We start from the raw sequence: 15701 nt of genomic DNA, 5'->3' as shown, positions 1-15701 counted from the left end.
AAACGAATAAAACCAATTAGATTAACTAAATAAATATGTAATTAAACTATAAAAACAAAGGTTAGAAAACCCTACCATACATACCCCACACATTTCACTCTCACTCTCACATTCTGCCTCCACTCCACTCCATAGTCCCTCTCACGCCAAATCTACCGTTGCCATCGCCTTCACACACCGACATGATCATAGGCTTCTCAGTTCTCATGCCTCACGATGACCCTCTCTCCACCCTCTAAGTTCATCAGGATTCATTTCAATCGTCTAAGTTTGCTTTCGTTCATATGAGTTTTCTAAGTTTCAAAACTCCTCGATTCATTCCTCCATTAAAGTGTTGTCTAATATTACCATTAGCCCCCTCCCCCCGCCCCACCACCCTAAAAATGACACTAATTTGGTATTTTTTTAATATTTAAATTTAATTTTATTATTTATTTCTTAATTTTTTTTAAAAACCCATAAATTTAAAACTTGATAAACGATGTCGTACTCTCACTGGCCCTGAAGAAGAAAAAACATCACCTACCCCCCCCCCCACCAAAATCCCTAATTAAGAGAAAGAGATAGAGAGATTGATAGAGAGAAAGAGAAAGAGATTGAGAGATCGAGAGAAAGAATGAGAGTGAGAGATCGAGAGAGAGGAGGTGTTTCCAGCCAATACTCGATGAAACTATAGCGTCGCCAAAAACATTTGGGTAAGTTTAGTAGACTTTGGATTTTTAGTTTAAATTTGTGTGTTAGCTTAATTACTTTATTGCAAACCAATTCGCCTGTGATATGTGATAAGAACACCTAGGCCAAAACGCTATCTGGCGTTATGAACTAGACCAAAAATATAATAGAACCCAATATTTAGTTTAATCAAAGCTACTACTAGAAGTTGAAAATAGTTCTTAATTTTTCCCCTTTAATATTTGGTATTTTTTGAGTTAAATTATTGTGTAAATAGTTCATTATGCTTGCTTTCTCATTTTCTTTTAGTTTCTAATTATGTTATTGTGTAAATAGTAGTGAGGTACAAGAGTGTAGATGCAAACTTTCAACATGTGTAATCACATCAAAGACTACTAAGAATCTAGGAAGAAAGTTTTGGAGATGTCCTAATTATAAGGCAAGTAGTTCATATCCATTTTCTAATTCTTTTTTTATGTGTTTTGAGTAATATGTTAACCATCTTTGTAATTTGTAGATAGGGCATAATTGTGATTACTTTGACTAGCTTGAGATTGAATTATGTGATAAAGGCAGAATGTTATGAATGGATTAGTAAGAAAGATTCTAAAAGTATTGCAAGAAAATCAACATTTGGAAGAAATGAACAAAATGAAAGATAATATTATTGCCAACATGGAGGAGACGATCAAAAGGCCGGGAGAAGAAAGCAGTGCAGGAAAAAGATCTATCCCAGAGATGCAACAAATGTATCAAAGGAAGAAAGGGAATATATGGTGCTATGTGCATACTTTTGGTTTCCATTTTCATATTTAGTGCAGATATGCAAATTAGAACTGAAAAAATAATGTATTTGCCATAATTTTATAATGTGTAAGGACATGTGATGGTGTAGTGTGAGTTTCACATTGTAATACAGTGTTCTTTTAGATTGTTGCACTTTTGGAATTTATAATCTAACTAATGACGCGCAATTTTAAATGAAATGATTACTGTATTAATAAGAAAATAAATTTTTAAAAAGCATAAATTGTTGAAGAATGGAAAAATTCATATGATTTGCATAAGTTAAAAAATAAAAAATAAATAAATAAATAAAAGAAGAAGAAGGGGGGGGGGGGGGTGCCCTATCTTATTTATTTATTAAAATGGGCTGCTCTGGGGGTCTGACCTTGAAAATTATTTTTGCTTACAACATATAATAAAAACATAAGTGATTTTTTTAAGAAACATTACCCAAAAGTGATGGAACTCCAATTAACCCAAAAGCAAACAAATGTTAAGCAGTAAGCTTGTAGGTTCTTTAGGTTCCTTCCTATGTTTTAAAAATTGGACTTGACCAGCCGGTTCAACCAGTTGAATCGGGAACCGAAGGCCAGTCCGATTCTAAAAAAAGGCCCAAAACCGATCAAAAACCGAGAACCAAAGACAAATATGGTTTTGTCTCCAGTCCGGTTTTTAAAACCATGGCTCCTTCAACCTTAGCTTTCAAATGTTTAAAGAGTTCACAGTTCAAACTTGAAAGATTAATATAAAAGGCACAACATGAGGTTGAATCTTGTAATATAAATAAAGAATTACTTAAGGTAACAATGTGATTAAAAGAAAAGAAATAAAATTAGTTAGGTTCTTAGTCTAGTATAGTTCCCTATCTATGATTCTACTATGTACTAAAAGAATTAAATTGTAATGGAATAGAATATAGGAGGAATCAAATCCCTTGTATGAGTAGAAAAAATAAGTATAGTTTTGAATGTTTTGCTTATGTACAAAGTAACAACCAACCCCTCCCTCGAAAAAAAAAAAAAAAGAAAAGAAAAAAGGTGTAGATCCAATTGGAATAAAAAATTAGATTTAATTGCACACTTAAATCAAAATAGTAAAATAGCAAAAATATTGCTAATCAATTTTGAACATTAAAAAAAAAAATAGTAATAATAAGTGTAATGTCTCTTTTGAGAAATAACTAAGCAATGTGCAATAATAATTTTGCAAACTTCTAGGTACAAAAATAAATAGTACATCCTTACCAAATGAAAATTTGACTAGCTCATGATTTATTGTTAATTACTATCACACACAAAATACTATATGCCTTATTAGTTTGACAGTTATATTGCAAAATAATAGCTACCTAAGTAATTGACTATACCATCACAAAATAAAAGCAATTGGCAATAACATCACAAAATAATTGTTACTTTAATGGTTTGAGCAGTTACATCACAAAATACATGCCTAAGTAATTAACTATAATGTCACAAAATAAAAGTGATTGGCAATAATATCACAAAATAATTGTTGCCTTAACAATTTGGGTAGTTACATCACAAAATAAAAGTAGTTGGCAATAAGAGCATTCATATCAGTTTAGCTATTTTAATATTCTAGGAAATATAAATAGCTAAAGCCTTTAAAAAAGAAAATCTCGCATCTATCTCAATGTTTCTCTCTCTCTTTTCCCCAAATTTTATTGATTTTCGCAAGGAGAAGAAGGTTTGCAACTTGTGGGTTTATTTGTGTCTGTGGGTGTGTGTGTTTGGTGGGTTGTGAACATGTGGTGTGAGTGTGCTGCAAAGACTTAAAAAGAAGAGATAGGTCATTGTTGTTTTGGGGATATAAAGGAAACGGGTATGTTGGAGGAGTTTGTTGGAAGTGGAGGACTTGCATCTTTTAATTTTTCTTTTCTCTATATCAGTCAATGGCTTTCTTATACTCATTTGTTCTTTCATTGCTTTGATTGAATTGTATTGTTGGGTTTTGATTTTTTAGGATAAAGGTTTGAACTTGTTGATTGTTATGTGATTTTGAGTTTTGAGTTTTGATGATTGGGGAATAGTGGGTTTTTGGTGATGTGAATTGGGTTCAACTGGAATTTTTTTTTTATTGTATGGGAATTGTTCAGACATTCCAGTTTGTTTTGTGTTTTGTATTGTGTTTGGACATAAAAGTCAAGACAAGAGAGGTTTTTGAATTGGTCTGATGACTTTGATGGCGATGATGATGATGATGATACTAGCTTCCCAAGTCTTTTGTAGGGTCTGTTTTTGAGCTGGGGTTTTGGCATTGATTTGTTTTCTAGTATAAAATCTGAAAATGTTTTCTGTTCTTTGAATTGTTGCTTTTATATTTTTCATTTTTCATTTTTCATTTTTCTAAATTCAATTTTATAATCTCTATAATTTTTGTTGGTATTTTTCAATTTTGAGAGTTGTTAGGGCTCTTTTGGTAAGTGAATTTATGGGTTTTAGTTGGAAATTTAGAAGTTCTTGTAATTGAAGTTACAGCAGAATGCAAAAGAAGACTTTCTTTCTAAACTAAGGTTGTTCTCTTGTAATGGCACTAAAAGACATGTATAAAACTTAGATGAAGTTAGTTACTAGATTAGTGGATTTAGATACTAGATTAACATAGTTACTAGATTAATACACATTGTATAGTTAGTCATTCCTTCTCTTTCTTACCTTTGATTCTCATATATAAGTACAGAACTTCTGAATTTTCAACCAAAACCCAAAAATTCACTTACCAAAAGAGTCTCCAACAACTCTCAAAATTGAAAAATTACAACAAGGATTGCAGAGATTATAAAATTGAATTTAGAAAAATAAAAAATATAATAGCAGCAATTCAAAGAACATAAAACATCTCCAGATTCTATACTAGAAAACAAATCAATGCCAAAACCCCAACTTGAAACACAGACCCTACAAATAACTTGGGAAACCAGTATCATCATCATCATCGCCATTAGAGTCATCAGATCAATTCATAAACCTCTCTTGTCTTGAATTTTATGTCCAAACACAATTCAAAACACAAAACAAACCGGAATGTGTGAACAATTCCCATACAATAAAAAAAAATCCAAATGTAACCCAATTCACATCACCAAAAACCTAGTATTCCCTAATCATCAAAACCCAAAATTCAGAATCACATAACAATCAACAAGTACCTTTATCCAAAAAAGCAAAACCCAACAACACAATTCAGCCAAAGCGATGAAAGAAGGAATGCGTATAAGAAAGCCAATGACTGATACAGAGAAAAGAACAAAATAAAAGATGCAAGTCCACCACTTCCAACAGACTCCTCCAACATACCCGTTTCCTTCATATACCAAAACAACGATGACCCATCTCTTCTTTCTAAGTCTTTGCAGCACACCCACACCACATGTTTACAGCCCACCAAACACACACACCCATAGACACAAACAAACCCACAAGCTGTAGACCATCTCCTCCTTGCTAAATCAATAAAATTTGGGGAAAAGTGAAAGAGAAAGGCATCATACCTAAGTCTGTGGGTCAATTAATGCTGTTCAAAAATCTCCTTCTCTGCACTAGTGAGATCGACCACCTTCTTTTGCTAAAATTAGCACGAACTCGAGAGTTCCAAAACTACAATGAGCCGAGAGAGAGAGGCGGAGACTGAGTGAAGAGAGTGAGAAAGGGAGAGAAAAATAAATGTGGTTTATGTCTGCAACAAATCTTAATAACAGGTTGTTACTGGTAGGTAAAAAAGTAATTTTATCAAAACCATATTTAAGCTTACATGCCAAGTCCTTCTGGGGGGAAAAAAAAAAGGTTTATGTGCCAAGTTTTAAATTTTGTTGATTAAAGTATTAAAATTTATGAAATTTCTTCAATTTGAATTATTTATTTGATTTTTTTGATAATCGCTTACTCACTCTAATCCAAACTTTCTGTTTTCAAAGGAAGTTTTCTTTCTCTAGTGTTGCTATTCAATAGCCATCAAATTGATTTATGAACAAACTTTAAGTGAAATGCAAAATTTAATAAGTGATTCGTTACATAAATGATTCCATGATAAGGTAAATGAATAACACAAATAGATTAGGGATTCAAATTGAAATTGTTTCACATTATTAATAGTATTAATACACTTATAGTGTGTCACATAGCGATAGAAGAAAAAATGAGAGGGCATCCACTTGACAACCAAAACATGTAGGATACAATTTTAACTAAATAGTATATAGTATATGATATTGTAAAAATACAATACCCCCAAGAGCCCAAGGCCCAAGACTAGTTGTTTAGATTCAATGTATCAATACATTGTACCCTTGTACTACATTGCACTTGTATTTTTTTATGTTATATTTCTTCTATCTTATTCATGTATGCTGTGACTTATGAGAATACCAAAGACCAAAAAACATCTTAAGTGTGGTGAGACAAAGGAGAATCAATCAAATTTGGACTAAATCCCACATCTCCTAAGTAAGGGAGGTCATGTGCCTTATATAAAGGCATTCGACTTTAATTGGTATGAGGTTATGTGTCACTTCTAAAGAGGATAATACCTTACTAATGATAAGTTGGCGTGTGACCAAAACACTCCGTGTACAATTACTTAACACAAACTTATACTTTTTATGGTATCCAAGCACAAGCTCTACAAAAGTATTATCCTCTATTTCCTAGCGTCATCCCATTAGCATTGGTCGCAGACAATGTTCCTGTTGCTAATTCAACACTTGTTTAGTTAGATCCATTCCATTTGTGCATTGATTTGAGTTTGTGCATTGATTTAGTGATCAGCCAATTAAATAAAAAGATCAAAGAACAAACAACACAACTTTGCTATAAATAGTAAATACCCAAAACTACCTTTGCACGAGCCCACAAATGCTAACAAAGCATTCTGCACCAACCAGGTCATTTGCCACGTCAAAATAGGTGCCATTTCAACCTACCATGTTAACAACTAGATCGAGTCAACTATCAAGTTGATGTTGACCATTGACTTTGACTTTGAACAGGTGCACCATACCTAGTTTTTTGTCCTTTTTTACTTTTGAATTTTCAAAATGTCACAAAATGATGTTCTCATCCTATACGCATAGTTCTTGATGGGGATTACTGCATTGTGTGGGCTCAAGTTATTCGCAGCTTCCTTCGAAACCGTAAGCTTTGGCTTTATGTTTTTGGGGACCATAAAACCCTACCATTGTTGAGAAAGAGACTAAAAATAACTTCACTTCCCGCCTTAAAGACTAGTAGAGCACAAACTACTACTACTACTAGACCATCACTTAGCTTCGCAATACTTCCACTCCATTTGTCAAATTGGAATTTGGAGGTTATGACACCACCTAGAAGATATAGGACATGCTTGCCTCTTGATATGCTGGCTCTAATGGTGCCAAAGAATATTAGCTTAGGGTACATTTGGGAAACACGTTTGCGCTTCCCATGTCTACGTTTTGCACGTTTTCAACTTTTTTTTTTTTTGGACCAGCGCTTGGTGCACTGTTCATGGGACATGAACAGTGCAATCAGACTAATGAACAATAAATTCATTAATGAATAGTAATCAAAATATATATTTTTTATTATTTTCAGTTTTCAGCAAAATAAATTATATCAAAACGGATCCCTATAGTGACACTGTACGGACTTAACCAGTAGTTAGGACTTAGGAGAGCACATCGTTGAATTTTACTTGTGTATGTGGTTTCTTTGGGTTCGACATGCATTCTTCAAGCTAACCTAGATACCATATCACCAACAAAAGACGAGCTATTCCCAGAGTATTGTGCGCAACAACGACTTCATCAGTTCCTAATGGGCCTTCTTCATGACTTTGAGCCAGTTTGTGGTCGATTATTTCATCACTCACCACTGCCCACAACTGATCAAGTTGTTAATAATTAAGCATGTTCAAGAAGAAACATGTCTGCACTAGTATGGTGGCTTCAATCGATACGTGAACAAGCGATCTAATCCAAAAAAAGATCACCTCTATTGTAAATTTTGCTGTATCAGGGGGCATTCCATTTATCAATTTTGTATTTGTGCATGGCTTCTTCAAAATTCCGTAGTAGTGGCTATCATTAACAATGTACTACCATTGGTTGCTCCTATTAACACCATTGTTGAGACTTCTTCTTCTACCACTTCTACCTTATTTATAGCAGACTTGTAGGCAATTTTCAATCAAGTTATGAGACATCGGCTGGTTTGATGTTTGTTTAGGATTTGCCAAATTCACATGGTTTTCTAGCCATGTTGGACAGTACGAGTGTCACTCATAATTTCATTACTGAAAAGATGGTTGTTGCACTTGGGGTGAAAGTCAACTAGTGCCCGAGTAGAATGAAGGCAGTAAATTCATAAGCATATACAGTTTATGGCATTACTTACGATAAGCAATTTGGGATTGAAAATTGGCACGGTAAAGTTGATTTCTTTGTTGTATCTTGACATTATTTTGAAGTCATATTGGGGATGACTTCTAGGCTTCTAGCCTTCTAGGTGGCATCAAAGGTGGAAATATTGCCATTCCTTGGTGGAATTTTGTCCATGGGTGGAAAGTGTCCTTCTTGTGTGCCTACACTGCTAGTGACAAATAAATTCGAGAAAGATTAGGAGAAAGTGAATGAAGTTTTTTTTTTTTTTTTTTTTTTTGCTTTGATGATTGTTACTGTATTGGAAGAGGATAATGATCAGTTGATTCCCTTTGTTTGTTTCCCTACTGATGAGGACATCGAGTTCTTTCAGTGGGGAGTTTTGTTCTATCCTTGAGATGTCTGGCTACATGTGGTGGCATCTTGAACCCATGCCAGTCACACAAGCCTATGAGCATGAAAGAGGCATGACATGAGCTGATCAAGGTGTTTTGGACTGTTAACTGGTTGTATTGCCTCTTTGTGGTGCATGTTCACATGAGTTGGCTTGGTTGAAAGTGTCATAGTGGCATTGTGATTGTGTTGGGAACATGGATCTGGTAGGTTTCACGCTAGTGTATGCTGGGGAAAGCATGTACAATGGTGCTATGTGGTTGCTTTGCATGGGCTTGACCATAGACAGGTTAATGTGCAATGTGCACTGCTTGTGTTCAAGGCAAGGTTGGGCTGCTTGTGTGGTATATATAGTGGGTTATATCTCAAAAAATAAATAAAAGAAAAGAGACTGGATTATGGCTTGCTTAACAAAGCATGTTAGGCTGCATATGAGTGGTGATGATACTGTATAGCTCAGAGTTTGGAGGCGACATTGGCTGGGCTAAACCCTCTACTTGGTGTGTATTGACCAAGGCTGAGTGCTGGATAGTTTACTTGGACTACCAAGGTTACTTGCATGGCTTGTGGCCTTAAGGTTGTTAGGGGTCAGTAACTAATTGGAGAGGAAAAGTACTATGTGTAGTGTGGGAAAACAATGTGTATCGTGTATTTGTGCATACTTTGTAAACCTTTGTAGCTGAATTTGACTAAAGCAGTTACACGAGTATTTTTTGTAAGAACCTAAGTGTCCTCTAAATTTTTGGTGAGTAGAAAATAGTGAGTGTTCTCTTACAATCTGCACCTTACACCATGATCCCTAGATTTTAGAAAATAAATCAACGTATTGTTTTTTTTTTTCTTTCTTATTTTTGGGTCGGAGAAAGAGAGAGAGAATAAGAACCACGTTCACATATTTGCTATGAACCACAACTACCTAGCAAATAAGATGAACAGTTAATTGGGGCATTAATGAAGCAGACATTATGGAAGAGAAGAGAAATGCAATTCCAAAAAACCTCAACGGCTCACTTAAAAGCACGAGAGATACACTATAAGCCCCCCACCCCCACCAAAAAAAAATTCATGATGAGAAACTGTAACTTAGTTCTGAAGGATTTTGTATCATTCTTCACTGTAGCAAATTGGTAACTTAGATGGCAACGAAATACATTCAATCTCTACCACTTAAAAAGGATGTTTGATCCTGTCATGCTTTCCTTCCAAACAAAATCAATTTTCTTTGTTTCATTGGCGTAGTATCTGCTGCAATTGAAGCACTTGATTCCTTTGCTCTGGAGGCAGGAGATTAATCTGTTCAGGAGTGAGGCTCATGACTTGTTGAAGTAGTGCTTTCTCCATCTCCGGTGTCAACTACATAATGAGCAGAAGTCAGTTTTTAAAATCTGAATGTATTATAAAATATCTAGTTGATACCAAAAAACAGTGGTGGACATATTACCGATTGGGAGCGAGGAGGCTGATTGCCGGGACCCATTTGACCAGGAACTAGTGGTGGTGGGCCTGGAAGACCTGAATGCTGTGTTACTGACGAATTTTCAGGTGGGCCAGACATCCAAGAAGATCCTCTATCCACTTGCATGGAACTTCCACCTTGATTGCTGAATTCTGTCCCTAAATGTTGACCTCCCATCTGGGGGGATAGTGAGGGTAAATATAAGTTATAAAGTTGTATTTGTCAATTTTCTTCTACAACAGTTGACTATGTTTATGTGCAAGATCATCAATGAGTTGTGTTGGTTTTATTAAACCATGGCATGTATGCCCCCCCAAAAAGGACACCACTATCTCTCTCCAATGCTCATCCACCAAGCCTAATTTCTTCAGATTTATATCCCTCCCATCAATAGTTAGTTGACTAACCACCCCAGTAAGAACATGTCGAACATAATGGTGCTATCCAATAACTAAAAAGTACATGCATACCTGATACAGTGATTGATGTGGTGGCTGCCCCTGTGGATATGAAGAACCAATCCCAGCAGGAGGTTTACTACCTGGCTGAAATTATCAAGAAAGAAAACAATTTTAAAAAATCTAATATATACCACAATCAATAATGATTTTTGAACAATATGATCTTCAGCTTACATGAAACATTTGCTGTTGGAGATGTTGAGAAGCACCAGGATGTTGGAAACCCACATTAGGCCCCATTTGAGGGTGATACTGATGATGATAAGATGGAACTGGAGGTGGCCTAGGTTGTGGTGGCAATGGAGGTTGCAGTGGCAGATGAGGAATTCCAGTTGTCTGTAGTGGCTGTTGCAACTGGCTGGAAGCAGTTGACATTTGCGGTTGCTGAAGTGGAGGTGGCTGTGAAGAGGAATATAGAGGAAGTGAAGGGACATTGGAAAGTTGAGATGATTGCGGAAGAGACATAGGGGGCATTTGGGAATTCATATGTCCTTTAGGCGGCTGTGGCATCTGCAGGGGATGTGAAGGCATGGGCTGAGACTGAACATTTAGTGTAGGAACAGCAGCAGTTGAAATAGGCATCACAGTTTGGTTCTGGTGTTGTTTTCTGTTAGGTGGAATCTGAGATGCACCAGTTTGGTCCTGCATACCCACTTGACTTGGTGGTGAGTGAGCTGCCTGAACATTTGACATTTGAGTTGGCTGTGCCGATTGTTGAGGAGGCTGTAATACTGGTGGCTGGATGCTTGGAATCTAAACACAAACTGAAATTTAGCATATACATGTAGGCATTAAATAAAATCTAAAGATCAAAGCTTCATAAATAACAAAGCATACCGCTTGAGGGGGCTGGACCATTCCAAGCATAATTTGTGCCTAGCAAAAATAAAATACTAACCAGTCAAAGAAAAAAAAAAACAGTTGAATGTAATGTAGTATAATGTCCAACTGAAAACAAAATGAATTACAAAACCAACTAAAACATAGATCACCACTAACTGGTGTGGTATACATCTCATTTATTAAAAAAAAAAAATTTCTAAAATCTAGATAAAATACAATGATTCTTAGATGAATCATAGTAGAGTTGCCTTACATCATTTTCAGAAATGCGCACCATCTCAAGATTGCATAATGAACTACTTAAAAGTTAAAACTAATTGTCGATCTCCATGTTAACAGAACTATGACACACCAAATGCAGACATATACGTATCATAAGTGAAATGAATTTTACAAATACCAAATATACATTGTAACAAGTTTAATAACTTAATGTATACTAGAATCATCAAGTCTGAATAACTTGGTATTACTGGGCATGGGGAGAGAGAAAACACAAAAGTCTCTACAGGTATGTCCTGTATAAAGATCAAAGAACCAACTCCCCCCCCCCCCCCCCCAAAATTACCTATGCCACATAATGCTGCCTTGACAATAATCTATTAAAGTAGACTTTGATTAATTCCAACATGGACAGAAGCAGTTTTAGTAAACTGTCACTGGACTTCTGTTATGACAATTGCTAATGTTCACAACTTTCAGGTTCTTGATAACTCTGTTTACTATTTCCTAAAATAATACTCTCAATATTTTCATTATACAATATAGATACCAAATTTCTTTAAATTTTAAATTTAGGGACTAATTTAGTAAAAGGCAAACTTGTAATACGACATTGCCTAACTTCCATAGAGAGAAAATAGTTCATTACCTAGAGTTTGCTATAATATAAAAGTGTTAGGTCAAACCAGAGGAAGCAACCGTATGCCAAGAACACTACATAGTCTATGAAACTTATCAGACAATTATTTGTCATCATTTCCATAAATAAAGGCCATATTGAGTTCAGAAAGATTCCGCTTTTGCGGGTTCAGGAGAGCTGATTGGTAGGCTTCCTTACCCCCCCAACTTTTTTTTTTTGAAAAGCTGATTCCAGACTCAAACTCACAATAATGGGGTGGTACTCCCAATTCCCAAATCCCTCCCATCCAGAGTTCAAAGGCCGAGAGGTACTTCTTGGTTATGAAGTTGGTCGAATAATGAAATCTCCAAGTGATATTTTAGTATGGTAGTGTTTTCTAAAGATTACCCATTTAGAATCACATGTTTCTAATTCAAAGCCATCAATGCAAACTCTTGTGTCTTTTCCAGAATTACTCCTACTAGGACAAGAACACCATTGCAATTCTCACTCTCCTACTAGGACAAAAAACACTATTTGCAAACAATATATATATATATATATATATTGGTTCAATTTTTCTTCTCTATTTAAATGAATTTTGATTCATCAAACCCCTAAAAAAAAATGCTAAACCCTAATTGCACAACCTAAATAAATACATGAAAAAAAAAAAAAAAAAAAAAAAAAAACACAGAATTTCCAGAGTCCATGAAATAAGCAGAAAACAGCTTTAATTTTTGAAACCCTAAAAATTTGGTACCTGGAAAAGGGCTTTGGTCAAGAGTGGGTTCTGAATGAGGATTTGCCTCGCTTGTTGCTGGTTCTGTTCGATTAGAGCCTGTAATGCGAGAAGAAGAATGAAACAAATTCTATTGTAATTTCTGTTTTTGTCAGAGAGATTATTCAGTGTTTGGAAGAAAAGAAAATTTCGAAAGTGAAGGAAAAGGATGAATGAGAAAGGAAAAAAAAAAATGAATTCAAAGAAAGTTCGGAGAGAGAGAATGAGAAAATAGTTGACCTTCATCTGAGACATGATTTCATAGAGCTGGTTCTTCGACATTCCGGCGAGGTTCGCCGATAAGCCTTCGCCGGTGATTGACTTTCCCGCCATTGTTTCACACACAGAGAGAGAGAGAGAGAGAGAGAGAGAGATTCAAGTGTGAGGAGGGTAGGAGTTTAATTTCGGTTTTTTGTGTTGGTCCTGGGCCAAGTTTATTGAAATTTTGCGGTTAGGCCCAAAATATATGGACCTTGGGATACTTCAATTTCAACTTTTCTTTTTTCATTTTTAATCTTTTCCCCCCTAAAATGAGTTCTTGTAGCGGTATAAAATCTCACAATATTTTCACAAGTTAATGTGTCAATTTATCCTAAGTCAAAAATAAGATTGAGAAATTCTAGGCAAAACAAAAAACTCACAAAATTTTCATCACACTCTTTTTTTCTTTTTGAGATAAAAGACTATTATTTCATTCAATCAATAGAAAACTTCTGTCAAACAATACAATATTGGTAGCATCACTATGGATGTCTTCTAACCAAATTTGAGGATTAGAAAAAAACAAACTTTGCCAATCTGGCTAGTTTATCAGCTACGCAGTTACCTTTTTGCTTCACATGAGAAAACGAATAAGATCCGAGTGATGAAGCTAGGAAGCGAGAGACTTCAATGACGCGTCCAAAAGGAGCATGCATTGCAATTTGGAATTGAGGCTTCGTATAACAGTCTCCGAATCTCCCTCAAAAACCACTTCCTAGAGCCCTATCTCTAGAGTGAAAGCTATCGCCATTCGATAAGCCAGAGCTTCAACATCGTACACCGTTGGGGGCAAGACAATCCTTTCCGAGAGTGATCCAATAATCTGACCTACAAGGTCCCTGATCACCACCAATGTTCCTTCCGAAGTGATGTCCTGGAAAAGAGCACCACCGAAATTGGCTTTGTAAAACAGTTGTTGGGGAAGAGACCAGTGAACTAAGGATGCAGAGGATACCACAAGTGAAGGCGAATCCTAGACTGAATGAAATTCCTATAATCTTTCCATCGCATCAGAGTAAATTTTAGAGTATGGCAAAGATGGGGAATTTAATCTTGTGGCATTGCGTTTGGCCCAAATGCTCCAAGCAATGTAGGTAAAGCGCTCTGCTAAGTTTTGAACATTGACATTAAGATTCCCTGTCAATAAGTCCTGAAAGTTGACAAAGTGTTCTGAGAGTTGGTGATGACAGTTTACTTCATCCCACCATGTTTCTTTAACCACTTGGCAGTCCCAAAGAGCATGTATGGTATCTTCCACACCTTCATGGTGGCACTCACAAGTAGAGTTTTGAGTCACCTTTTGACGAAAGAGATTTTTCTTCGTCGGTAGTGAATCATTACAAGCTCCCCATAGGAAGTGTTTAAGTTTACTTGGGATGTTGAGGTTACAAATTTCCTTCCAAAACACCCCTTGGGCAGAGTAATTTGAGGTCCCCGATTTGGATGCCAATTCAGCTTCATGGGGCACAAATCAGCTTCATGGATGCCAATTCAGCTTCATGGAGCACCCGCTCAGTTATCCAGCTAGATCCATCTTCCTTTAATAGAGCACAAACCCACGTATTTCCAGGAAATTTTTTCATCGGTCAAATAACTCTACTAGAATGGAATTCTAGAAGCCATTTGTCCCCTCTGATGTAGACATTTTTTCCATCGCCTATCCAACAAGAAGATCCCAGATCAATCACTTGTCATGCCTTTAAAATACTCTGCCATGCATATGATCCCTTCATGTTTACCCCCTCGTCCATGATTGAACATCTAGGAAAAGACTCTCTCTGTAGACACTTAATTTTGCACCCATAATTTAATCAAGGAGAATGACTTGAATGACCATTCATGTACCCTAAAAATTATTATTGCATTACATGCATCATTTTGTCCTTGCATTACATGCATTAATTCATTCATTGCATATCATAAAAATGATCTTGAGGTTCTAACGGTTGCCACAGTATGCCCAGTTTTCAAATCGGACCGTCGGATCGAAGATATCGCATAATCAAGTTTGCACGGTCAGTATGCATTGTATGGGATGAAGCTGATCACATGTGATTAATTGAAATTAATTTTGATTGGTTGATGATTAAAATTAATTAAATGAATTTATGTGATTGGTGGTGCATTTTTCTTAAAGTGAAATTTGTTGCATGGGATTAAAACAAATAAGTTGATAATATTTAAAGACCGTGGATAATTAGGCTTTTGGGATAATTATATTCAAAATAATTATTTTAAAATGTCATAGTTATCACTTTGGAATGAGGTTTATAATGAAAATAATTCTGAAATTCGTCCAAATACCGTCTTAGAGTTGAAAAACACCTCAAAAACGTGCTAATCAAGTAACAAATTTCAGATTCACGTTCTGAGGCACTTTTGGCATAGTAGAACTCAAAATTAGGACTAGGCTCTTTCTGGAAAAGTTGTAGATAATCGAATTTCCTTTCAGCTCTAAACATTTCAGCTTAATCAGAATTTTGAACTAAGAGATATGATCAAAATACAAAACTGGTTCTGATCTGAAAAATCAGCTTATTCTTATCCAAATCTCCTTTTTTTAGGATTTTCCCCCATACGTTTTTTGCTTTTTTCTTTTTCAGCATTCCAACCTCTATAAATAGAGGATGCATCTCATAATTCAACACACTTTTCACCCTCTAGAGAGAAACACCTTTTTTCTACACTCTGAGAGGCACACGTTTTGAGACTCTCAAATTGTTGATATTTGCTAATCCTCTCTGAGATTTGTTGTTTAAATTAGGGTTTTAACCCTAAAACATACCCTCAAGAACAAAGAGTGCTCATGCAAGAGGTTGTTTCCTTTACCC

The 15701-nt window shown here is 35.6% G+C and overlaps 1 protein-coding gene across 1 annotated transcript; it reads right to left on the bottom strand.

Moving 5' to 3' along the window:
• Positions 1-9211: 9211 nt before the first annotated feature.
• On the bottom strand, positions 9212-13005 carry LOC115962437 (cleavage stimulating factor 64). The gene is made up of 7 exons (XM_031081274.1): positions 12850-13005; positions 12592-12669; positions 10982-11020; positions 10319-10897; positions 10154-10228; positions 9669-9860; positions 9212-9580 (listed from the first exon to the last, which is right to left on the bottom strand). The coding sequence occupies exons 1-7, from the start codon at positions 12940-12942 to the stop codon at positions 9455-9457; spliced, it is 1182 nt and encodes a 393-aa protein (XP_030937134.1). The 5' UTR covers positions 12943-13005; the 3' UTR covers positions 9212-9454.
• Positions 13006-15701: the final 2696 nt, after the last annotated feature.

The sequence above is a fragment of the Quercus lobata genome, chromosome 10 (genome assembly GCF_001633185.2).
Source record: "Quercus lobata isolate SW786 chromosome 10, ValleyOak3.0 Primary Assembly, whole genome shotgun sequence".
Lineage (NCBI taxonomy): Eukaryota > Viridiplantae > Streptophyta > Magnoliopsida > Fagales > Fagaceae > Quercus > Quercus lobata.
Note: the sequence above shows the minus strand (reverse complement) of the source record. Positions and strands in the feature narration are given on the sequence as shown.